General features: G+C 35.6%; 1 protein-coding gene across 1 annotated transcript; it reads left to right on the forward strand.

The window, feature by feature from the left end:
• Window positions 1-128: 128 nt before the first annotated feature.
• bcn92 (LYR motif-containing protein bcn92) lies at window positions 129-23,997 on the forward strand. Its single transcript, XM_090408071.1, has 3 exons — window positions 129-334; window positions 4,201-4,321; window positions 20,706-23,997. Exons 1-3 carry the CDS (start codon window positions 255-257, stop codon window positions 20,769-20,771), a joined length of 267 nt encoding a protein of 88 aa, XP_090264197.1. The 5' UTR covers window positions 129-254; the 3' UTR covers window positions 20,772-23,997.
• Window positions 23,998-27,977: the final 3,980 nt, after the last annotated feature.

A 27,977-nucleotide genomic window follows, 5' to 3' on the forward strand; every position in this document is an offset into this window, starting at 1 on the left:
GAAATTAAATTCAAGTACTGAATAGTCAGTGGTCTATCACTGGTCGTTCAAAAATTATTTGTTCATTGATTTTTACGGAAAATAATGGAAATGATAATTCAAAAATGCAGGTGGCAGTCGTTGTCGAACCATGCGTCTTGTAACCGGGACATGCTGAATTGGTGTGGTTCGAAAGAATCGTTGTTATGGTAAACTTTCTCGAACCATGTGCATTTTTGCAGTGTGATAATTCATAGTGTGTGTTATTTGTAGCTATGGCGTTGACTCGTGAAGTGTTGCAGTTATATAAGCAACTCTTAAAGGAGTCTCGTTGTTTTACAAGCTATATGTACAGGTATGATTACTTATTTGTTTCTGCAATTCGGCTAAAACATTTCAGTTGTGAATTTATTTGTTTTGGATGGGTAGCTGCCTTTCAGTTCACAGATCATTAACAGTATTGATAATATACTATTTTATGGTATCTCCTGGGGTCCGGAGATTCATTGCAGGAGACCCAAATCAATCATCATACACGCATCATTCACTGTCAGGGAACTCGCAACCCATTCGGGCAATTCATTCCATTCACTCGCCACTCTCCACGCAAAGATCTGGTCCGCACACCCCTCTAACCACACTTTTACACAACTCCCATGGATTGGCTTAAGTTCTCTGATTGTCTGCGTATATATTGAAAATTTTCATTTGCATTAATTTTATAAAACCCCATTAATATCTTAATAGTTTCTATTATGTCCCCTCTTTTCCGCCTATCAACTAAATAGACAGTTAAAAGATACGGAAATTAGATATAACAAAAACTCTCTCTTGTTTAACATAATACAGTTGAAAGTGAATAAATAGTTTATGATACAAAACTGAATGACTGACATAATATCCCTTTAGGACGAATTAGATACACTAGTATTGTGTAGAGAGAAGTTGTGTATTATGTTGGTGTGACTATGCCCTTGGATATATATAATTATTAAAAACTACATTTGAAGAAATGGGAAGAAACTATTTACATTTTACAAAATGCCTATAGGAGGATATGAACTATTTTTAAGCTGTATTAAAACATAGAAACACCAACAAGAAAGAAGGATAAGTTACTCTTGTTGTGGTGAACACGTTTCAGTTCTGGATGGCATCTTGTCTATATAAGAAAGTTTAGTTTATCTTCTCCAACTCAGGAGAACGCAGATTATATTTTACTCTGTTGAACTGTGCTATGGTGTCTTGTTCTCTGTGGTGGTATTCAAGCAACAGTTAACTGTATAGCTTCCTATGTTGCAAGTTTTGATTAAGGTGTTGCTCTTATTCAGTGATGGATGGGTGCCAGGTTTTTTCCTTTGTTTTTGTTAATGTAGATGATAGCCTTGGCAGTAATAATGAATAAGTTACATATTCTATACATTTTCTGCTCTATGTGGAGTAGATGCTAATAATTGTCATGGCTGTATTGTGTGGTCGGAATTTGTGGAGCTTTTTAGGAGTGGGTAGTATGTTATGCCAAAGCCTCCACTTATGTCTGCATCTGGTCTGGTGTATCTTGTTTTGTAGTAGAAATTCCATTGAAAGTTTAGGTGGTCTGGGTAGGTGTGCCAATGTGGATGAAGTTATGGATGCATTGATGAAGTGGTATATTTACATGAGACTGTTAGGTAAGAGTGACAGGGAAGATTCAGGTGACACTAGCCAAAGAGTTTGTTGGCATGCATTTTCAGGAGTAATTTGGATTCCTTGAGAGGTGAGGTGATATCTGTTTGCACTGCATTTTTGCTTTTGGGAGATCATTGGTTGACTGTTGAATGCTTTTCAGTTCATGCTATTAATTAGGATGTCTCTGTGGTTCTTACTCCTGCTCAGTTTCATGATGGACACAAAGTGAGAGACTGGTTTTTGGACTTAAGTTTCTGTTTGAAAACTGTGGTTTGGTGAGCACAGCTTTTTGAGATGATCCAGTCACTGTGTGATGAACTTCTGCTTTTCTATAACCAAGTTAGTTTGGAAGGTAATAGAGCACTATGTATGTGGAAGACTCTGTGGATAGTTGGAGTTCTCTGGTAGATTCTGTCAGGATATGTCCAACAGATTTTTTATAGGATTGATTGGTCTGAAGTGTCTTGTGTTGAGCAAAATAGCAGTCCTAAAATATGTGATTTTGTTTTCAAGGGAGACTAGGCCCTGCCTCCCTTGTTGACTAACTTGCAGAGTGCTGCATAGGTTGTCCAGTTGGTTTGATTCCAGATGAAATGTGTGATTGCTCTTGGATATATGTGATTTTGTTTTCAAGGGAGACTAGGCCCTGCCTCCCTTGTTGACTAACTTGCAGAGTGTTGCATAGGATGTCCAGTTGGTTTGATTCCAGATGAAATGTGTGATTGCCCTTGGATAAAATCTAGGTGTGTGTGTGTGTGTGTTTGGAAGGAGGTCAGACTTTGATTGGGGGGCCAGAGTACACTTGCAGCCATCTGGTCGATTATGACAATTCTCCTGAGTGAAGAAGTTGCTTGTATATTGTTCCATTTGCCTAGTATACCTATTTGAAACAGCTGTGCAGATGCATCCAGTTGTGCATGTTATAGATTTTTGTGTTACTGAGGTGGATGCCTAAGTACTTTGCCCTTCACTTTATCAGTCACACTTGATAAAGTCAATTCTGTACATCCATTTGCTGGCTCATAAATCAATGGTTTTTGAAATGAAAGCAATCCATGTGTTATATGGATTGCTCCACAGAGTGTTACATATGTACATTTGTGAACTCATTGCAGAGCCACATTATTCACGCAATACATATCATATCTCTCCTTAAATTTATTCAGTAATGAGGCACTCACAACCACCTCTGATAACCCATTCTGTCTGTTCACTACCCTCCAAGAAAAAAATCTAGTCCTAACACCCTTGCTAACACACTTTTACAAAATTTCCATTTATGACTCCTTCCTTGTTCTCTCCCTTCCCCATGTACTGAAAGAGATCTTCGTTGTCAATCCTATAAATCCCTGATGTTAACTTTTTTATGCATGTATCATGTTTCCTATTTTTCACCTATCAGCTAGTTTTTGAAGCCTACAGATCTTTAATCTATTCTTGTCAAGAGACTGACTACCTTGACATTGGTTAGTTGAACTTGCCCAATTGAGACTTAGTTAACTAATGATAGCAGAAATGAAACCAAAAAAGATTAGAAGAGCATCAGAAGGGTAGGGTATGCTGCTTCTGCCAAGAGCAGAGGTAGCATATCTCGATTGTTTACTTATCTCAGATGTATGACCAGATTCCACATTCTCAAACCTTGTGTTCCTTCTGTTATATGCTGTCTCAGGTAATTATCTCTTAATGGTTGTGTAAATTTCGTTTCCTTCCCTCCTTTAACCATTCATCCTCCTCCCAATCTCTGTTCCCATTGTCGAACCCCCCCCCCAATAATAATTACTTGTCTGTCACTCACTATGCTAATCATGCCATCTACATTCTCTTTTATCCCCACCCCCCCCCCCCCCCACCCCCCCCCCCCCCCACCCCCCCCCCCCCCCACCCCCCCCCCCCCCCACCCCCCCCCCCCCCCACCCCCCCCCCCCCCCACCCCCCCCCCCCCCCACCCCCCCCCCCCCCCACCCCCCCCCCCCCCCACCCCCCCCCCCCCCCACCCCCCCCCCCCCCCACCCCCCCCCCCCCCCACCCCCCCCCCCCCCCACCCCCCCCCCCCCCCACCCCCCCCCCCCCCCACCCCCCCCCCCCCCCACCCCCCCCCCCCCCCACCCCCCCCCCCCCCCACCCCCCCCCCCCCCCACCCCCCCCCCCCCCCACCCCCCCCCCCCCCCACCCCCCCCCCCCCCCACCCCCCCCCCCCCCCACCCCCCCCCCCCCCCACCCCCCCCCCCCCCCACCCCCCCCCCCCCCCACCCCCCCCCCCCCCCACCCCCCCCCCCCCCCACCCCCCCCCCCCCCCACCCCCCCCCCCCCCCACCCCCCCCCCCCCCCACACCCCCACCTTACTAACGCTGGGTTAAAAAATGTCCACAGAAAAAGATAAATTTTCCTTTGTGCATGCTTCTCTATTTCTTTATTCTGGGTAATCCCATACTTTTCCATCAGCTGTTTGGCAGTTAAGATAAATTTATTTTTAATTTTTCCAAGGAATAGAAACACTAAAATAGTGTATAGTTATTGAGGATTCTAAGTTGTTTTTTTTTAATGTTACAGAACATATGCAATAAGAAGAGTAAAGGATGCATTTCGGGAACATAGACATGAAAGTGATCCAGAAAAGATTAAAGAACTTCTGCAATATGGTAGGGAGAATTTAGAAATCATAAAAAGACAGGTAAGGAATGCAGACCAATATATATGTTTATGTTTATGCTTAAACATTTTATATAATTTTTACATCCTTTTTTACAGTGTCTTTGAGAATAAAAAAAAAAAAAAATCAGCTAACACCTATTTGTTCCCGTATAGGGAGTAGGCGGGGCCGTTTACCCGATCTAACTTTTGGAGACTGAGTGGGCAGTTCAGTCTCCACTGGTAGCCAATCAGCGAGATAGCTGACCCAAGGCTATCAATGATTCATCGGTACGCAGTGAAGAAGGTGGCAAGCTAGTGCCGCCATCTCGTGGTCCGTAACCCTTTCTTTGAGAATAGAAGTGTGTGAATATTGGCATAATTATTGTTTTCTCAATACATCAAGAGTCATGCCAGTGAGTCACTGACTAATCTTGTTACAAGAATCATTAGGACCCAAATTTGACTAGTTCTGATTTGAATGTCATTAGCTTGATACTTTTATACACCTTTGCAAAATCCAGCAGCATCATGTAATCATTCCATTTATCCACTTGTTTTGTCATAAGATTTTACTTATAGTGTGTAATGTTATTATATTGGTTATGAGGTTATAAAATATTACTTCTGTATTCAGTTAACAGAGTTCAGTCAAAGAGTAACATGCAACAACAACAATGAAATTTTTGAGTAGTGTGTTTATTTCATGCCTTATTGAAAGGCCTAGGAATCAACTATATTTGCTAAAATGTGAAATGTCTCTAATAATGCTGTTATATCGGGAAGGCTGAGCTTTCCCGATATAACACCATCTCATCTTTTCCAGATGTTTCATAAAGAACCACAGTATTGCTCCTAGACTCCTATGACAATCGGAACTGTTGCTATTTTGTTCCAAATTCATTGAATTTCAATCTCCACATCTCTGTACTTGGTCAGTTTTTCATACAGTTGACCATGCTGTCCTCAGTTATTGCTGTGTCAGTAAATTTAGACGGATATCTGTCTCTCTGAATTTCAAAGTCCAAAACAGAATATATATTACAAAAGCCTACAAAACCAGCTAAACAGGATGTGCTGGCATGCAAAAATAGAGTGACTGAATGATAAAGCAGAAAAATATTGTTATGTCCCTATCTTGCGATTTTGTTTGTCTTACAAACTGCCTTCGTCTATATTCTCCTAACTTCTACTTTCAAAACATCACCAAAATTTCTACTAATATCTGAATTATTGTTCCCCGTAGTATCCCTAGTATTTGTATTTTAACTGCTCCCTTTGGGATATTTAGTTTAAGATATCTTATACATAAACAGAGAAAGGAACTCAAATATCTGAAAGTGTAACTATTGCAGTCGTGACACTATTTCTTGTTTCTCAACATTAATCCCCCGCGTGGTTAGGCTCGAATGTTTCTAAGTGGTGCATTGGATTAGCAACATCAGACAACTCCTTTTATCATTTAAACAAAAGGTTTATTATTTCTCTAAACATGGTACATATCAAAATACTCAACTAAATTACTTGCACACTAAAATTAGCTTAATACAAGTGGATGGGCTATGATTCAACAAAAGTTACTATGATCATGCCGCTACAAAATTTCATACAAAACATGAATTCACTTAACATAAAAATTTTAGATCACCACACATTATTAGATTATTCAATTTCTAGTACACTAACAAAATCATTAACTACTCTAGCACATACTTATGACAATTCCGATTCTCTACACATCACACTAGGCATTCAAATTCCTCAGGCTACTTGATTACTCAATTCGCTCTAATCTAACTCAACATTAACAAAACCATTTACTTCATTAACACACAACTATGTCATTAACTTTCCTTTTACAATGTAGTAGGCACTCAAGATTCTTAGGATAATTAATTATTCACAAATTATCAACACTAGCTAGCTTACTTTTAACACTCTCTATCAAATTCTAAAGTCCTATTATAATTTCTCCCTAATCACCTTAACAGTTCCGTACTATGACAATGGTACCTATTATAAACAACTTCTAGTTAACATAAGACAAAGTTCACAATACCTTTCTTTAGCTTCACTTACGGGCCTTTACCTTCCACTGAATGAACTTGCTTGCATATCTTCTTGCAATTCAGGGCTATATAAACATCTGCGTGGTCGGCTGTACTATCCGAAACGAGGACATCGACATTTTCACAGCTTCCTATGACTCTATGGTGTATTTCGCTTTCTACATAGGAATACGGGAATAGCTTTCCCGCTCACCTTCGATTCCTTGTTGTGACATGAGGATATAAGCCATATCTCTCCACTCAGGAACACCGTGAAATCCACTAGAAAACCAAAGTAAAACCACCACGACTATCCAAACGTTTCTTCTCTTCTGGCAAAAGGCAAAAAGGCCTCAAGCCTCTTTGGCTATCTAAACGTCTTCCCCCCAAAAACCCAAATGAGCCTACTCCTCGAAAAAAAGCAAAAAGTCACGAGGGGGGGGGGGGTTACCAACCCTAATGGCGCCCTTTCTTACTTCTTTTTCCCACCTCCTACTTGTTTTCCGTCTGTCTACCAATTGGGTAGCATTTGGCCGCCATACGTCATTTTGATCGGCAACTCGTAACGAAGTTTCTATCCGGGTATAGGTCCTAAGCGAAATTCCGTTATTTCTCTTGTTAGCCTCTATCTTAACCCCCTTTTAAACCTTTTCTCAGAATTCTACTTAATGCTTAATCTGTAGCCTCTTACATAGCGTGTTTCATGACTCATTCTTTTATACTTATGCACTTAACTCTTTCATTCTTAATCGCATTACTATATTAATTCTTAGTTAGCTACTTATTTAATACTAATTCCTTGTTTAGTCATAATACATCTTAATACATTCTTTTCTTTTGTTACCTTAACTAAACAATAGACCTTTACATTTTACTCAATTTATACTGGATGCAAGAATATTTTATTAATTAAATTATCCTTTTTATGCAGGGTTTTTTTATTTATGTTATTTATTTTTCATGTTACACCATGATAACTGAGAATACTATATTCTCAAGATATCAGGTGTAACAATATACAGAAGCTTATTTATGGTCACAACTCTAAATTTCTCTGATGGTGATGATTACGATCAGCCTGTCTTTTCAACCCACTACAGGGTGAAGGCTTCTCTCATTGTGGGAGGGTTGGGTCTACTTCTCCTGTGGTGACCCCCATCTTGGGAGAGTGTATCTATACTTGGATGAATGAATGTATGAAGGTGGAAGACAATCACAAACATCCGTGTGTTGAGGCTTTAGTGCTGTGAGGACATCATGTTGGAGGTTTAATGGAATATTTTCAGCACTGGGAAAGGATTAAAACTAAATTTTAATGCTTCCAATATTTTGTCTCGGTTGCTGAAGCATCTTCAGGGATTACAAATAACTTTTGTAACAGCACACTCAAATACAATACAGTACTAAGTGAAACACGTGAGTAACTCTAAAGCTCTATCTAGGTGGTACGCCCTCTATGGGCGTTTGTAGGTGGCCTAGAATGTAACGTGGGATCTCTGATAATTAATGTTTCCCAAATTTTGGGAAACGTTAATTATCAGATTCTGAATGCAGATTCCAAAAACAAATTGTTTTTAGAATCTCTGGCGGCAGCACTCAGAAATCAACTGAATTTAAATAAATACGATTGCATAAAGCTTCATAGGCCGCCTACAAATGCCCATAGAGGCTGCACTACCTAGATAGGACTTTAGAGTCACCCACATGTTTCACTTAGGATTGTATTATATTTGGGTGTGTTGTTACAAAAGTTATTTGTAATCTATGAAGGTACCTCAGTGACTGAGACGAAATAATGGAAGTTTTAAAATTTAGGTTTAATCCTTTCCCAGTGCTAAAAAATATTCCATTAAACCTCCAACATGAAATCACAAACATCCATGCTTAAGCAGGATTCGAACCCGCAGCCCCTTGTCCGGAGAGCGGATACACTAACACCACTTGGCCAACCAGGCCTACCCAAATTTCTCTACTCTACAGTTAAAAGATTATCAGAGGCTACATCTTTCGCCATTCACCATGAAAAGGTAACTGGAGATATTAGAAAAAATAGAACACATCTGGCACAATTACTTCTCTAATATCTTTAGAGAAGAAAGCTTTCATCCACATAGGCACCTGGAATTGATGAAATATTCACAAAGCTCTATAACAATGGTGGACCTGATCTAATTAAACAGCTAACCGAACTTTTCAGTAATATTCTTTTCACTGGGGACTATCCCAAATGATTGGAAAATAGGCAAAATCTTTCCTATATATAAAAAAAAAGGTGATTTTCATCATCATCATCATCATCATCATCAAATTCCTGACATGTACCCTCAAGGGGTGTACAGGATATGACAGTACTACATGAAAAAATTACATCATTACTAACTTCCTATCTACAATTTTCCTCCAAATCAGTCTGTTACTTGTCAAGACTCCAACATTATCAGATCTTATATTTCTATTGTCTAAGGCACTTTGTACCGTATCAATCCACCTATATCTTGGTCTTCCTCTGGGTCGTTTTCCTGCGAACCTGGCAGAGAACACTTGTTTTGCAAATCTTTCCTCTCCCATTCTATTTAAGTGACCATACCATCTGAGATTAGCTCTGCTAACGCATTCCTGGATGCTGACAATGTCAAGTTCTTTCCTAATATCCTCATTTTTAATATGATATTGCCATTGATGCCATCTGTTCACGCCTCTAATCTTTCTCAGGACTCTCATATCTGCGGTCTCTAGTCTTTGGTCAAGTGTTTTACTTCTGACCCAGCTCTCAGATCCATAAGTTAAAATTGGTTTGAACACAGTCTTGTATACAGCTAATTTAGTGTTCCGACTAATTTCTTTCTTATTCCATATGAATTTATTCAATTGACTTCCCACGATACCAGCTTTGCTGATTCTGTTGTCTATTTCTATATTTAGTTTACCATCTTCAGTAAAAATTGTGCCTAAGTAGCTGAAATGTTTTACTTGTTCCACAGGATCTCCATTCACAACACAGTTGACATTTTCAATGATTCTGCCTATTTTCATTGTCTTTGTCTTTTTATTGCTGACCTTCATACCATATCTATTACAACAGCTATTCAATTTAGTCAGAGAATCTTGCAGACTTGTAGCGGATTTATTTAGAAGTATAACATCATCTGCATAAAGCAAAGAGCTGACATTAACATCTCCAATTTTGATATCAGGTTTAATACCACATTCCTTCATAATGTGATCCATATAGATAATGAATAACAGAGGGGATAATGTACATCCTTGTCTCACACCAGATTTAACATTAAACCATTGTCCTGTACTTCCTTCAATTCTAACTGCTGACTCACAACTCAAATAAAGACTAAGTATTGCTTGATATAATGCCCCATTAACACCATATAACTGCAGCGTATTGAATAGCTTCTCTCTTGGCACCTTGTCATATGCCTTTTCCAAATCGACAAAACTTAAATACAGATCTTTGTTATATTCCCATGCTTTCTCGACTATTTGTCGTAAAGTGAAGATCTGATCCTGACAGCCTCTATTTGGCCTGAATCCAGCTTGTTCTTCACCAAGCTTTTCTTCCACAATTCTTCTCAACCGTTTCTCAAGTATACTTGCATAGATCTTGCCAGGAACACTCAGTAGGGAAATACCTCTGTAATTCTCACATTCAGTTTTAATTCCTTTTTTATATATGGGTACTATGAGAGCTCTACTCCAATCATCGGGAATTCGTCCCTCTGTCCAGGCTTTCTGAACTATGCAGTGCAGCCACTGTAAGACTCTTATACCACCATACTTCAGCATTTCTGGTCGAATATCATCTACTCCTGCTGCCTTTCCACATTTCAAGCCTTTGATGGCTTTTTCTACTTCAAGTATGGATATATATTCCTGACTGCATGCCTGTTGAGTGTTTTTTACCATTGTGCTGTTATCACTGCTTGTTTCATTTAGCAGTTTTTCAAAGTAATTACTCCATACTTCAAGGATATCTGTTTCTCCTGTTTTCATTTCACCTTTATCATCTCTAATTCCTTTTACAGCACTCTTTCCTCCATTCCTAAGCTTCTTCAACAACCACCAGAATATTTTGCCACCTTCTTGATATTTATTTTCTATATTCTTGCCAAAGTCCTCCCATGACTTTTGTTTAGCTAGTTTTACACACTGTTTAGCTTTCTTACATTTGTCTCTGTATTCTGTAAGAGTAAAAGCTGACTTATTTGCCAGGAACTTTTGATATGCTTTCTTCTTTTCATTCACTGCCTCTTTAACTTCCTGTGTCCACCAGGGAGTTCTGATTTTTTTATCCTTGCACACAACCTCACCACATGCCTCTCTGGCAGAATCAATCAATGTTTCCTTCAGAGTTTGCCACTGAATCTCCAAGGTTTGATTCCTGTTCTCAAACTCTTTCATTTTCTTTTCAATAATATTTCTGTATTTTAGTCTACAGTTCACATCTGAGAGCTGCTCAACTTTTATTCGCTTTAAAACTTTCTTACATGTTATTCTTTTCAATATGAAATTCAATTTTATCCTGCTCAAGACTAAATAGTGATCACTTCCAATTTCAAATCCTCTGTACACTCTGGTGTCCTGCACCAGGAAGAAAACATCACTATCAACAATAACATACTCAATGAGACTTTTCTTATTCCTAGCCTCTTCTCTCCATGTGAATTTGTGCACATTTTTATGTTGGAATATGGTGTTAGTAATAACCAGTCCATGTCCTGAGCAGAAATCCAACAGATATTTGCCATTATTATTAGCTTTGCTCTTTTCTCCAAATTTTCCCAAAATATTTTTGTATGTCTCACAATCATTTCCTACTCTACTATTTAGATCCCCAACAAGGACCAGCTTTTCCTTTTTTATTGTGTCAGTTGCTTTTTCTAAAGCCTCAAAAAATTCCTCCACTTCTACCTTAGTAGAACCTTCTGTGGGACCATAGGCACAAACAAGTCTCATTGTCCAGTTCCCCATTCTCATATTTGCCCACATTACTCTACTTGAGACTGACTGCCATTCAAGAAGATTAGCCTCGTATTTTTTGTTGAATACTATGGCTACTCCTTCTTTTCCTTGATTGTCATTGCCTGAATATAACATTTTGTATTTATTGCTCAGAAAGATCTCACCAGTTTTGATCTTTTTTGTTTCAGTCACCCCTATTATGTCGATCTGGTACTTATCTAATTCCTCAGCTAGCTCCATTTCTTTGCCATTCAGGCTTCTTACGTTGATAGTACCGATCTTTAACTCTGGTGATGTTGAGTTGGGGTTTGTTTTCAGATTTGTTCCAGTAGCTGACTTTTCGCTGTTCGCCCTGGTTCCCTGGCGAAAACAACGGGGGCCTTGTTTAACCGGGCGACGTCCCAGCCGGCATGAAATTTTGTCATGTTGTACCATCATTTTTTTATTTTGGTTTAACCAATAAGAATACAATTTGGTCGGCTAAATCCCAAATTGCCAGCCCATCCTCGTTCGTTCAGTATCAAAGTAGATACCCAACAGGGTGCACCACGAGAAGGTGAGGATTGGACATTAGGTCAGAAGCCCTGGTCGGTTCTCCGCATTCCTTTAAAGGCTATGTGGAGGTCTCCTCTCAGTTATACAGCTTTGACCCTTACGCACCCCTGACCCTTAAGCACCCCCCTGATTTTCAAGAATGTGGTGATTGGTGATCTGGTGATTTTCAAGAATGTAATAATTATAGACCAATTACTCTTCTTTGTCCCTCTTATAAAATCTTTGTAAAACTAATGCAGGATCATTTAAATAACATTTATGAACAGCTAATAGAAGAAGAACAGGCTGACCTTTAAAAAAAACAGGTCAACATGACCATATCTTTGCTCTTCATAGTCTGGCCAAAATCTCATGGAACAAGGGGAGAGACCTTTATTGCTGTTTTGTGAATTTTAAACAAATATTTGATTCTGTTGTCAATAGAAGAAAACTTATTCAAATATTAACAAAGAAAAACAGACTTTGAAACACTCAGATTTGTTTCAAATTACTATAAGAACTTTTTCTTTTTTTTTTTTTTTTAGTTCTGCAAAAGAATAGTTCAAGATGTAGGAAAATAATTGTCAGAAAGTATTTTGACATCAATTCAGTACACTGACCACTATGAGCCATCCTACAAATTAACCAAAAGAAGGAAGAAAAAATACGGTCAATCTCAAACCGTGCACAGCAACCCAAATATTTAGATCCTAATTTGTTTAAGAAATCTGCTGATCAAATAAAATGAAATATTGCCAAATATGACATTGACAAGGATTATGACATGCTCCTGAAAATCTTTCCAAGTGCATGGAAAATTTTAAAGTCATTCAAGAACACCCAAAAAAAGAAAGACTCTTCATACAAACCTTGAATTTACTAAAAAATATAAGAGAACTGAAAGTTTAACTGAACTGACAACTTGAATATAAAATTATTTGCAAAGTATTAAGAAAGAAGATACCAGAGGACTATTAAACAGGGGGGGGGGGGGGGAACGAGTAATGCAACTGAATCTAAAAAGATATAAAAAGAGTTGAAAGAGAATTAACTATGAAAAAGTCAGTCCCAACAGCACTATTAAAGATGGAAGAAGACACAAACAGAACAAAAATGAAAAAGATAGTACAAGACTTCTACAATGACCATTTTACATCAAAATATCCTTTATCCAAATCAAAACTTGATAATACACCAGTGGTGTACAACTTTTTTTACTACGTGAGCTACTTTTCTATAAAAAGTTATTCGGCAATCTACTCTCTTATATATATATATAAGTCATTCGGCGATCTACTCTCTTATATAGATCATGTTCACCCAACCTGATATCTGATTATGCACAAATAAACAACTAAAAAAAATACACAACTAAAGACTTTGTGTATTTAAAAATTTATTTATCACTTTTAATTATTTTAATACAACAAAAAAAAACAAATATATTGGAATAAAATATTTATTTCTCTATTTTGATTACAAACTCACAAGTTACAGGAAATGCTGGTTGATTAAAAAAAAAAAAGTTAATGTGAAATTTGGCATTGTTTGGACCTTGCAATATTTTCATAGTCAAGTTGATATGAAGAAGTGGCCAATCGCAGACAATCATCCAAATGATCATTTGTAATTTGGTTTCGTAATTGATTTTTTATGACGGTCATATTTGAAAAAGCAGATTCTAACAAGTATGTCGATCCGAAACAGGACAGAATTTTTCGCGTAATATCAGTTAATATTGGGAATTTTTCATGTGCATACTTCCAAATGACTTCATTGTTTATTGATTTTGAATGTAAACTATTTTGAATGTTTATTATCTCAAGTTCTACTTCAGCTTGGTTTATATCAAACAGCCCACTAATTTTATTTGAAATTTCTGTGATCAAGTTTTCTTGAAATGGATTATTGATAAAAGATATAATCATTTCAGTTTTATTCAAATCTTTAAATCTTGAATTTATTTCTTCCTCAACTAATTCTATTTCACGAATAAATTCTTTTAAATCATAGCAAAGCATTTCTTGATTTTGTTCAAAAAATTTTAATAAATATGGGAGATGTCTAAATTCGGTGTCATTTATATTTTTCTATATATGGATCACATTATGAAGGAATGTGGTATTAAACCTGATATCAAAATTGGAGATGTTAATGTCAGCTCTTTGCTTTATGCGGATGATGTTATACTTCTAAATAAATCCGCTACAAGTCTGCAAGATTCTCTGACTAAATTGAATAGCTGTTGTAATAGATATGGTATGAAGGTCAGCAATAAAAAGGCAAAGACAATGAAAATAGGCAGAATCATTGAAAATGTCAACTGTGTTGTGAATGGAGAACCTGTGGAACAAGTAAAACATTTCAGCTACTTAGGCACAATTTTTACTGAAGATGGTAAACTAAATATAGAAATAGACAACAGAATCAGCAAAGCTGGTATGGTGGGAAGTCAATTGAATAAATTCGTATGGAATAAGAAAGAAATTAGTCGGAACACTAAATTAGCTGTATACAAGACAGTGTTCAAACCAGTTTTAACTTATGGATCTGAGAGCTGGGTCAGAAGTAAAACACTTGACCAAAGACTAGAGACCGCAGATATGAGAGTCCTGAGAAAGATTAGAGGCGTGAACAGATGGCATCAATGGCAATATCATATTAAAAATGAGGATATTAGGAAAGAACTTGACATTGTCAGCATCCAGGAATGCGTTAGCAGAGCTAATCTCAGGTGGTATGGTCACTTAAATTGAATGGGAGAGGAAAGATTAGCAAAACAAGTGTTCTCTGCCAGGTTGGCAGGAAAGCGACCCAGAGGAAGACCAAGATATAGGTGGATTGATACGGTACAAAGTGCCTTAGACGATAGAAATATAAGATCTGATAATGTTGAAGTCTTGACAAGTAACAGACTGATTTGGAGGAAAATTGTAGATAGGAAGTTAGTAATGATGTAATTTTTTCATGTAGTACTGTCATATCCTGTACACCCCTTGAGGGTACATAGCAGGAATTTGATGATGATGATGATGATGATGATTATATTTTTCTTTAATAAAAGTAAGTATTGTCGGAAAGTTTTTATTGAACTTAACATGTCAATTAAATTTTTATCTCTACCTTGTAACACTAAATTTAAATTGCTTAATTTCGTACAGAAATCCTAAAAATGATAAGTGTAACAACCATCTTTTATAACTCAATCGTGTATAAATATCTCCTGTTTCATCAAGAAAATTTTTTATATCGTTAATTAATACAAGAAATCTTTCTAAAAATTGACTTCTGCTGAGCCAGTGAACATTATTGTACAACAGAAGTTCCCTATCATCATCTGCCTGTAATTTAAATATCCGCCGGCTTTTCCTTGAACAGAATTTACAGTTTTAAATGTAATATCCAAAACATCTTTTGTGTTTAATCTTTTACTACACAGTACTTGTTGGTGAATAATACAGTGGTATGTTAAAAAATCTGGAGATTTGTCATCGTTTTTACATAATGAAATGAAGCCTGATTTATTACCTATCATTGCAGGAGCAACATCAGTAGTAATAGACACAAGTTTAAAAAGCAGAAGTTTGTGTTGTTTCATAAATTCATCAAATGCCGAAAAAATGTCTTCTCCCCTAGTCCTTCCCAATAATGGTATAATTTTCAAAAGTTCTTTACTTGAATAATCTTGAAATACCATGCGAATAAATACCATTAACTGAGCAATATCAGTGAAGTCGTTTGATTCATCAAATTGTAATGAAAACACAACACAGTGGTGAATGTCTGACATTAACCTGGCCTGGAAACTTTTCTCCGGCAATTGGAACTCTTCCTTTCGGCAATTTGAAACCTTGTCTGCGGCCTAGAAGTAGTTTCTCTCTAGCGACGTCTCAAACTGAGAAGTTCCTTTTTGGAAGCGGGAAACTCCTCTCTCGAGCAACATGGATCCAGGCAGTCTCTCTGACGGCGACTCTGGACTGGGCAGCCTCCTCTCTGACTGCAATTCTGGAACCGGGATCCCTTCTGCTTGTTTCAGTCCCTTTTTATTAGGCCTCCTCTGAGACCTCGCATGAAGTTTGGCAACCCCCAAACTTCCAGCCATCGGAAAGTTGTTTGAACTCTTTCTGACTTACTTCGGAGATGTTTACACTTAGAGCCTGCAAGCCTTTCTCATACATACAAGTTTCAATAACAATCTTTCTAATGCTGCCATGTATAGCTTCGGAGACAAAAACATTGCCTTTGTTTTTAGCACTAACATATTCTTATTAAAGCAGTATATACAGTTAACTTCAAAAGAGTTATTTACAAAATCATCTAATGCAAACTATACTGAGACAAACAAAGTTTATTTTTTTGCAATATTCACATGGGACTTAACCTAAGTAAAAAATTGATGTAATGTGCTTTGGAATATTTAAGCTACAATCGAGTTTTTACACTTTGCTTATAATCGTATTCACTCGGCTCGCTGTTTGACTTCCACTGATCCAAATTAATTCATTTACCCGGACTTATAAGAAAATTACTGATTCGACAATTTTAACGAAAAATAAATAAACGATAGCAATACACTTAAAGCGAATTAAAAATAATACAAAATAATGATAAATAAAATATTGTTTTCAGTTTTGATTAAATTTGTAAGTAAGGAGGAATACACAAGAGATCGACCAAAAATCGCTCTGCGATCGACGGGTTGAACACCCCTGATATATACAATATACCAGAAGTGCTCCCAAATGAAACCAAATGCAGCTCCCAGCATCAATCAGATGAAAATTGAAGATATTCAACAAGGAGGACCATAACTTTATAAAGCTCTGGCCGAAAGATTTATTTGGTACCAAAAAAGAAGGATAAATGCCATCAAAATGGAAGACATTAGAAATAATTCTTCTTTTCAAAAAAAGGCAGCATAGAAGACATCAAAAATTACAATCCTATATGTATCACACATATATATATAAATTAATATATTAATACAAAAATTATATCAAACAGAATCAAAACCATCCTTCAAGAAAATAATAGTAAAGAACAAGCAGGATTCAGAAAAGGTTATTCTACAATAGATCATATACAAGTAGTCACCCAACTTAGTGAACAATGCAAAGAATACCAGATTCCTCTTTGCTTTCTATTTACTGACTTTAAAAAAAAAGCCTTCTACACCGTAGAACATAGCATAGTTTTACAGGCACTACTGGAACAAGGCATTGATCCAGTCTACATCAATCTAATTAAAGAAATTAACACTGGTATCTCTACACAAATAACCTTATTCGACGACCCTATAACTATCTTCATGAACTGAGGTGTGCGACAAGGAGATGTCATATCACCAAACCTTTTTACATGTACTCCGGAAAGTACTTTAAGGAAAATCAACTTAAAAGGTGGCATAAACATCACTGGAGAGCTGCTCCAAATATTAATGTTTGCAGACAATATAATACTCATAGCTCAAGACTCTCTGCAACTTGAAACAATGCTTCATCAAGTGCATGATGCCTGTAATAAAATAGGACTAAAAATTCACCCTGACAAAACCAAATGGATGAGAATCAAATATTGTCAAGCTCACACCGTCCAACTAAATAATTTCACCATAGAAAGTATAGAATCCTACACATACCTTGGTCAAACAGTAAACATGAACAATGATATTTCTGAAGAAATATCAAAAAGAAAAAGAGCTTCATGGACCTCCTCTACAAATCCATAATCGCAGATCCTAAGCTAGATATCAAAATTAGAGCTAGCATGTTCAACAGCTGTGTCTTCCCATTTTTAACCTATGCCTCCAAAACTTGGAGCACCACACAAAAAAGAACTTAAACTACATATTGCTAGACTCAACGACAACAAGTGGACTTACTGTGTCACAAACTGGCATCCAAGATCAACCAAGAGAAAACCTGGTAGAAAGATCAACCAAGAGAAAAACAACTAAATGGGAAAGCTCTCTAACCAGAGTGGTAGTAAATAAATGGAGGAGAATAGCCCAAGATTGGCATCACTGGAAACTTTGCAACCTGCATTTGTGGGGACACCCAGAATGAAACAACAGGTCCATCAAGGTAAACTATCAAAACACAAATGCAAGTTCAATATAAAAATATCACAACTTAAAAACTTGAAATCAAATGAGGAGTTATGCAAGGATGCCTTTTTAATATTTTCATCATATGCTCATTAAAGAAGCATTGTCCTCAACAAAAGGAGTAAAAGCCAATGGAAGACCACTCACACATATCATATATGCAAATGATGTAGTAATTATAAAAGAGAAATCAAATCTCCAATACCAGCTTGCAAAATTTTAAGAAACTGCAGAAATTATAATATGATTATAAATTCAAGTAAAGCAAAGATAATGAAAATTGGAAGACACCTGGAAGATATACAGATAACACGTAATCAGGAAACCATAGAACAGGTTAATGGTTTTAATTATCTGGGAGCATATTTGACTTCAAATTTAAATGATATAGCAACAATAAAACACAGACTCTCCATAGCATGGTTAATAATCAATAAGCTTATGAATAAACTTAATAACATTTGGAAAAACAACAAAATTCCTACAACTCTAAAAATAAAATTATTTAAAAGTATAATACTACCAACAGCTCTCTAAGGGCAGAAATTTGGACCTTAAAAAAATAGAACCAGAGAGGAAACTGTTAGCTTTTGTAATGAAATGCTTCAGGAAAATAATCAGAACTCATTGGACCGAACATAAGACTAATTCACAAGTGCTGCAAGATTTGAATATCCCTAACTCAACAATTCTCAACACAGTTAACAAGCAACAACTCCATTGGTTTAGCCACATTGGGTGAATGGAACTGGACAGACTTATTCGTTTGGTATTTGAGGGCACAAGACCCAGGAGAAGACCAAAATTAACATGGAATAAAGCCCTGAGAACTGTATTGGATTGGACTTTCAAAGCTGTTGGCATATGAAAAACAAGCTTGCTTTGAATAGAGTAACTTTTTTCAACTGTGTTCCCAAGGGGTTTTGCAAGTTGGGAAACCATATTTATACTTTATTACATGACTCACCATCTCTCTACTACTTAATCCCACCACCACCATCTACACACAATGCTATCTATTATCCACCACAAGAGTATTTTTGTCTATAAATTGCTTATGACCTCCTGGCCGATTTGTTGCATGCAGGATGAAAAACCCTGCAATGTCCATATGAATTGGCCAGCTCACCTTCGATTGAAATAGCCTACCACAGAGTTCTGATTTTTTTATCCTTGCAAACAACTTCACTACATGCCTCCCTATCTGAATCCATCAGTGGTTTCCTTCAGAGTTTACCACTGAGACTCGGAGATTTGGTTCTTGTTTTCAAACTCTCATTTTTTTTTTTACTATTATTCATATAATTGAGTCTACAGTTTACCTCTGAAATAACAGATTTATATGTAATATATGCAGGTACACCACCAATTTTCTGGCATTCTTGGTTCCAGGGCCATGCCAGATTAGCCATTTTTCTAGATCAATGGTCTCCAAACTTTTCACCGTGAGGGCCACATTGGGTACTTCAGCACTGTTCAGCAGGCCGTAGCAAAAAAATAACTCTAGAACTGGATATGCGAGTTTTATTGAAAGCAGATAAAAACTGATTGCAGAGTATGTGAGATTAAATTATCGTATATTAATGACAACGAACACTATCAGCAAATTCTCATATTTTTATCACAAATTATAATAAAACCATTAATGTGAATGATGCAACTGTGTTTGTGTTTTTAAAATCTCATTAAACTCGGGTTCAAATTTTTGAAGTGCTTCAGAAAAACTTGTATAACTTCGAGTTTTTTGTCAATGAATACAGATCGGGAAATTTTGTTTTTATTTTGTTTTTCGCTCGTTAGTTCATTTTAACCGTTATTTTACCGAATTTTTTGTGTGTTCTTATTTCGTGTGACATAAATTTTTTTGTTGATAAAAAAGTTTATTCGGATGTAACTTTTTTATTTCATTTTGAATTCTTTAAAATTTTTTTTCTTCGTTAGTCCATTTTAACCAACCTTTTACAGTCAAAAAGACTGTAACTTGGATTATGGTTACTTTTTGCTATTCGGGAATATATTTTGAATACAATTTTAATTAATGCATTTGAAATCTATCAACCCTATGGGGTTTTTTTGCGAATTCTTATTGAAAAATTAGTCCAATTGGCGGGCCGGATAAAATCATATCACGGGCTGTAGTTTGGAGACCCCTCTTCTAGACCAACAGTGATTATGTAATAATAATTTTTCAGTATACCTCCACCCATTAGTTATATCCTTCTCGTGCCTCTAAAGCACCATGGATAACTAGGAACTTAAATATTAAATGTGAATTAAGTGATTAAATGAAAGACATAGGTATAAATATAGTGCAAGTGGATATTGACTTGACATGCTTGATACCATCTGTGAAGGTCAAGTTAACTAGTTAGGTGGTTATGAGCATTTAAATGCACTCTTATAATTTTGTCTGGACTAAAGGAGGTGCTGGACCATCCATTTCTGGGAAATCAGTGGTGTACCTACTATGATTAGCAACCATAGGTTTCTTTAAAATTGTCAAGATATCTGCTCACCTTCCAAAACACTAATGGAAAATGCTGTAGTTTTAAGTTCCAAGATCCAATGGTATCATCATTTTATAATTTAGAGAGGTAGTTTTAAAATGTAAACACTTGTGAAATTCTTATAATGCTGATTTTAGTTGTATTTTCTGACAGATATTAAATCAGACTGTGAAATTGTTTATTATCTTGAGTAAGCAGATTTTTATTGATGTTGATTTTCAATAATTATGTTTATTTTATATTCATTTCTACTTGCAGGTGATAATAGGCAAAATGTATCACACTCCTGAACTTGTTATTGAACAACAGATGAAGTCAGGCTAAAAATCTGTTTACCTGTAAATATACCCAGTGTTGTAATAATGAATAGAGAGATGTAAAATTCTTGGCACAGATGCAGTTCCACTCAAGATTTCTTTCTTTTATGTTGAATCAGTAATAGTATACCAAACTGAACTGCAGAGAAAGAACTTCAGTTAAGAACAGATGAGTGTGTTATAATGAGAGTGGGAAGAAGTAGAGGAGTTAGAAGCTTTCATTCGCTCTTCGTTTTTTGTTTCCAAGTTTGCAGTAATAGATGGAGTCAGTCTGTTTTATTTTAAGTCTGTGTTTCTCAGTTCTGAATGATATCCTTTTTTATTTCACACTCCTGCTTTGCAGCCTATTTGAAAAATCATTGTAATGACAGAAATGTAAATATACTCCCATCAGTAAGTACATAGCTATTTTAATAAACTTAATAGTGACTGAAACAAGTATATTAATAAAATGTGATATGAGATTTATGTAAAAGAAATTATTTATTACTTTTTAAATTTTTTAGGAAAAGCCTTCATTTCAGAAGTGTTTTTCAGATTTGTTAATCTTATTTTTATAACTATAAACATAAAAACAAAGAAAAATTATTTATTGTGAGGAATAAACTTCAGAAGTCATTAAATAAGTGACTTAATGTTCCACATTTCATATCCACAGTCTGCTGTAACTAGCATTCATGCCTTTTTTCGTGATTTATTTTGAACAACAGCAACAATCATTCAATTTTACAAATCACAGCCTGTCATTCCTTCAACTTTCTGATCTTACCATTATTTTTCTTTAAATGTTTACCAGGAACATTAATAACTTAATTTTTATATTACCAAGTGTTGCTGATCAAACTTTTATGTACTGCAGGATGATACATTATTCTGCTATTTTAATTTAAGCTTAGAATATATTTTCTGCAAATGCAGAATTCTTTAATACTTTGTGTTTTAATTTCTGTTACTTTATCTTGAATTGAGTATTAAATTAATATCAATTTAAATATAAACATAATTCTCAACATTAATCAGCAAATTACCATTCTTTTAAAAAAATTTATCCATCATTTCACTAGTACTACTACTACTATTTCACTTTCATATATAATTAAAAGTGGAATAGTAATCAACAGCATTTAACTAGCAGGGATTTTGAAAAACTTAGTCATGTCATTACTCCATCAGTGTATGAAGTTAATAATTTAATCACTTATTAATTATGTTTAGCTCACCATTTGATTCCTTGCTTGTGTGAGACATATCTTTAGTAACAGTACCCAGTTAATCTAGTGAGACTTAGTCAATATAAAATTGAAGAGCTAATAGACCAAAAAGAAATGAAAAACTTTAAACCTTCTTGTTCTGTTTGACAAGTACAAAGAAACATAGATCTGATAACATACTCTCACTTCTCATCATTTGTCAGTCCTTGAGATTATTTCTTAGAGGATGACAGGTTTGCAAGGTTCATTTCTGCCAGAGTAGACAAAGATGGTTATAATTAAACTGAGTGCAGAAAAAACCCAGCTGCTGATTTGAGATGTGGTTAAACTTGTATCAGAAAATTTTAATATATTGCCTACGTTATGCATGGATGTGTAAATTGTGGTTTTCAGATAGCATGCGACTTACTAGTCAAAGCTGTTAAGTTGTCTTTGATGCTTTCATATAGTGCCTTGTGTCCCAGAAAATGTAATCACACCCTGCAGAACTGATGTATTATTTGGTGCCATTGCAATCAGTTTTATCGATTGGTGTGGTTAGATTGCAGGGACAAAATTGATTAAGTTACTTTAAGGTTTGTCTTATTTTTTTGTATTGGACAAAAACTGGCTCTTATGCCATGTTTTTCAATGTTGAATCAGAGGTTAACAGAATTGTTTGATGTATGTGATTTTTTTATTTTTATATATATATTTTTATAGTTGTACTCTGATTTGTGTGAGAATGGAAATAATTGCAGATACTTTTGAAATTTCATTCGCTTTGTAATAATTTTTTGTGGGAATCTGATATATAGTTAACCATATTGTATGTCTCTGAAAAGCTGATTTTTTTATTTTTTTTTATTTTCTGTCAGTTGCGAAATACAATGTCTAGTGATTGAAAATGCAGATAGTTGCCTCTTCATTTCTTCATAATAGATGTTATTTTTAATAGGTTGCTGTTGCTAAGTTATGAGGTTTAAGAAACTTAATGCTGTTTTTTTTTCATTTGTTAGTTGTAATCTATCTATTTTGCTATTGTGATCAGGTCAGATTATTTGCTATTTTACTTGCATCTGGCTTATAGTGAGCAGAGTTCATATACTTTCAAGTTTTGTATTTTTGTATGCAAAAATTTGGAATTAATTTGATATTAATGTTAAACAACTGGTATAGAAATCAATTAATTTATGAAAATCTAAGCAGTAGACATATACAAAAAAAAGCTATTTTTTTATATATAATTGTTGTTTCTTCAACAGAAGTTAGTGTTCATTCATAAATTTATAGAATTTACAGTACTGTCTGTTCCTACGATAGTAAATATTTCTAACAGCAAACAGAATTAAAGATACAGATGATTTAATAAATGTTCTTCAGGAGAGTGGTCAAGAATGACTTATGTATTGTTATATGAAACTCTTGCTCTAAGAATTTTAGTAAAAAGAAAAGAAAGAAAAAACTGACTGCAAAACATGCAACGAACTCTTTCTTCCCCTTGCTTTTGTCTCGAATGCTTTTCTTTGCTTGTTCTATGATTTGTTTTTCCTTTTGTGTTAAAAAATTGTTTCTGTTAAGTATTTTAATCATTGTTTCAACATTTCTTGGTAGTTTATATGTGCAGTTGTATTCTGATTTCTGACTCCATGGAGATACCCATATAATAATATTCTGTGCTGTGCTCTTGCATAATAGAATAATAGAACACAGGTCATATCAGAAGTTGCCATTTTTGTTTGTCCAAATTTTGTAAATATAGTAATTCAGTATTGTCACAGTTTGTATTGGTAATATCTGGAATGATGAAAGATGTTTCCGTAAGGTGTGCACACACGCATGTGTGTAAATTATAATTAATTTTGTAATTATTATTATATAGTCATCACAAACATTATATTTAGTAATTCAACAAGACTATGCAGATTCATTTTAGTATGTATAAATAAATGCACTTGAAAAGTCTTTCAAAGTGCAATTTTTTTCCTTTCTTTTAAATGAAGTGTAAAAGATAGTGCTATAATAAAAATCACTTAAAACTCATGCTCTTGCAGGTCCTGTTTTTTTATTTTTTTTTATATATATAGTGTTTTTTTTAATTGTTGACATAGTGGCATTGTTTGAGAAGAAAATAAATTAGTATTATCTAATATAGTGGTATCCATCCTATACAACCCTTGGAACTAATACCCAAGTTGCTAGCTACTTTTACTTAGCCTTCTAAGAGTAAAATGACACAACTTATTCCATTGACACACATACAAACATACCGATGTATATATTAGTGCAACATTCAAAAATCACTTGTTTCAGAGAAAGAAACAGTTATAGGATTTCTTAATGCTTGACAGTATTAGATAAAACAAACTTTAAAATGATGATACCTTGAAACCATTTTATAGAGGAAATATATATATAGATACTTGATGTGTCTTCTGAAATTAATATCTGTTTTGCACATGCACGCACATACCACACATATGTATAAAGATTATTTTTCTTACTGTAGCTTCCAGAGATGAAATATACATCTGCAAACTGTGTGTGCAAAACAGATATTAATAAATTCAGAAGACACATATACAAATGTGCATCTTTGATGAAGTAGTAACATGATTATTATAATTTCTAAACTTGTATCTATGTGGGCATCTTGAAAGTTTCAAGAAATTTTGTAACAGACTCACAGCCTCATATCGAACACTATGTTGTGGTGTGTGTGGGGGGGTGTGAGAGAAATAATTCTAAGTTCACATTATTATTTCGTGATTATTGTTTTGCAATATACACTATAGATATTACCATTGAGCTCCTGTAGTTTAGTCAGTATAGATGAAGCCTTTTGGTTGGAAAGACCTGGGTTCAATTCCCATCATTGGAACCTTTATCTGGTCTCTTTCAACTAAAGGTGAGTTAGCTGGTCTCATACAGAGGTAGGAGAGTTTTTCACATGGAAACACAGGTTTTTCATCCCCCAGAACAGGCAAACCGGCCTGTGAACACATGCAACTACAGACATAGGACACACCAGGAGGCATAGGGCTAACCACCTTATTCTCGCTATGGTAGTGGTTAAGGGAATAAGAAATCCTCAACATCGCAAAGTAAAAGAGGGAAGGAAGAAGAAGAAGATATTGCCATTTGTAATGTTTGGGGGATAGTTGTTGTATTGAAAACTTGTCCCATAATTCGCTCATTCCTGTAATAGTAAAATATTATTATTGCATTGAAATTTTTGACATTCTTGACTTGACTAAAAGCAGATGGAAGAATTGTTTATTATCAGAGCAAACAAAATAGTCTGCATGAATCAGTTTTGTCTCTAAAATATTTTTGTAGATGCTCATATTAAAATACACACATCAAAGATTACACTAATTAATTATTCCTGCAAAATTGCCTCTGTAACACACTTGGAAAATCGACTGGACATGCCCCTTCTAAATTCTATTCTTGTCATGAAGAGAGAGGAATCTTATGGACTTCTTCATTTGAAAGTGAGTTAGCCAATCCTATAGAGGTAGCAGTAACCTCCTAGTTTTTTTTTTTTTGTTTTGTTTTTGTTTTGTCCTTGATTTTGATTTGTTAACAGGCAGAAATACTATTTAGTATGTGGTAGATGGTGAATGGTATCAGGTATACCAGAGATGGAAAGAGAGCTACAGGGTCCATGCATTGATTCATTGGACATCGTCATATGTTATATGGTCACTATGCTCTTTTGGTGATGTGCCACACCATTCCTCATCATGTGGTCCTGTTGTGTGCTTTTCTGGAAGCCTCAACTCTCTGAAGATCCTCAATTCTCCCACCATCTCTTTGCTAGAAAGGACTGGCAGAACTTCTGACATATCAAAGTATGTCAGAAGAAAGCTGACATACTTTGGACACATTGAAAAAATGAAAAGAGAATTTCTTAAAACTGTAATAGAAAGATACAGTTTCTGGAAAAGAGGAAGTAGTAGATCTTCACTCCAGACACCATCCATCCATCTCATTGAAGATCTACTACTTCCTCTTTTCCAGAAACTGTACCTTTCTATTACTGTTTTAAGAAATTCTCTTTTCATTTTTTCAATGTGTCCAAAGTATGTCAGCTTTCTTCTGTCATTACCCTTAAGGAGTCTTAAAGTTCTGCCAGTCCTTTCTAGCAAAGAGATGGTGGGAGAATGCAATTAAATAGATGGCTGTAATTCACTGGCATTGAAAAGCCCAAGATAGGACAGAATAGAAGATTTTTTTTGGGGGGGAGGAAGTTTTGTCCAGCAATGGACGGAAAATTGCTGACAGATCAGACAGTTATGATGGTAGATTCTGTATTCCAAACAGTGATTGTGTAAAGTTGTACAGTGTTGTGTAGCGTCTCACAATGAGTCTTTCATTTCCATGCAGTTATCATAGAATAATAGTCCAACAGCAGAATAGAAAGCTATGCCATTAAAAAATTCTTATGGGGAAAACAACTTTGAAATGCTCAAACTGTTTTTTATGTTTATGGCTAATAAACTTTTTTTTAAGGAATATACTTTTTGTATGCTTCAAGAAAAGGCTTTTGTTATTAATTGATTGTGTGGTATACAATAAACATGCTTTATTTGTATTATAAGTATAAATGAGTAACCTGAAAAATACATGAAATCAGTTTCTTAGCATCAGCTGAGAAATGTGATAGAATAGGATAATAGGGTTTTATTCATAATTCATGCATAATTGTATACATATGTATAATTCAAAGTCATTAGTCTTTTTGTGGTACTATCATTTTATTTTGGCAATGTATACAGTTAGGTTATTAACTAGAGAGAAATAGTCAATCCACTAAACATTATACAAGACAGTATTCAAACAATTTTAACTTATTATATCAGTCTACCACACATAAGAGGTCCCAAGTCCTATTACATGACAGTGCCACTTGCTCTCATGTGGGAAAAAACTGATCTGTATGGTCAGTATTCTCAAAATGAGAAAGAGAGTGAAGCATGTTCTTGCTTTTGTGTTTCTTGAAGACCGAGAGTTGTATTCCTTAGGGGAAAACAATATGGGGGAAGACTATTCCAAATATCAAATGTGGAGGATGAGAAGTTAGTTCGATAAGTTTGGAGCTGCTCGTGTTCATATATGATTAGAGGAAAGTGAAGGGATGGTAGTGTCCTGTTCAGTGGAGCAGCTACCATGGAAATATTTATAGAAAAGGCTGATCTGGTTGGTCAGTATTCTCAAAATGAGAAAGAGAGTGAAACATGTTCTTGCTTTTGTGTTTCTTGAAGACTGAGAGTTGTATTCCTTAGGGGAAAACAGTATGGGGAAGACTATTCCAAATATCAAATGTGGAGGATGAGAAATTGGTTTGATAAGTCTGGAGCCGCTCGTGTTCATATATGATTAGAGGAAAGTGAAGGGATGGTAGTGTCCTGTTCAGTGGAGCAGCTACCATGGAAATACTTATAGAAAAGGCATAATGCAGCAGCAGAGAAACTGTGGGAAATCAACTGGAGGGAGTCATTGAGAGAGAGAGGAGTCATCAATTAAGCAAATTTCTCTCCTTAAATACAATCAATTATTCTGAGGGAGGTCCTAGGTACACCACCCCAAATGTGGAAACAGTATTTTTATGTTCGGTGAATTCGAGCTTTATGAATTGTTAGAAGATGAACAGGAGAGAAGTACAGTTTAGAATGGAAAAGAAAACCAAGTTTTTTGGAGACTGAAAAGGCTATGGACCTGATGTGCTTTTTCAAAGAGAGGGTATGTGAAAGTCATTCCAAGAAGGAAAAAGACTGATCTGGTTGGTCAGTATTCTCAAAATGAGAAAGAGAGTAAAGCATGGTCTTGCTTTTGGTAAATGAGGTAGGATTGTATTTTGGTGGTATTCAAATTCACTTCACCCCACTTGAGAATGAAAAGGAGATTAGTGTTTAAGACATTGATCAAAGATCTTGAGGACTGAATTACCTGAGCATGTCAAGGTTTTGAAAATAAAAAGGAGGAGTGGAGAGTATTATTATCAGCAAAGCTATGAA

The sequence above is a fragment of the Typopeltis vanoorti genome, chromosome 18 (genome assembly GCF_054136105.1).
Source record: "Typopeltis vanoorti isolate ZY-2024b chromosome 18, IOZ_Tvanoo_1.0, whole genome shotgun sequence".
NCBI classification, from domain to species: Eukaryota; Metazoa; Arthropoda; class Arachnida; order Uropygi; family Thelyphonidae; genus Typopeltis; species Typopeltis vanoorti.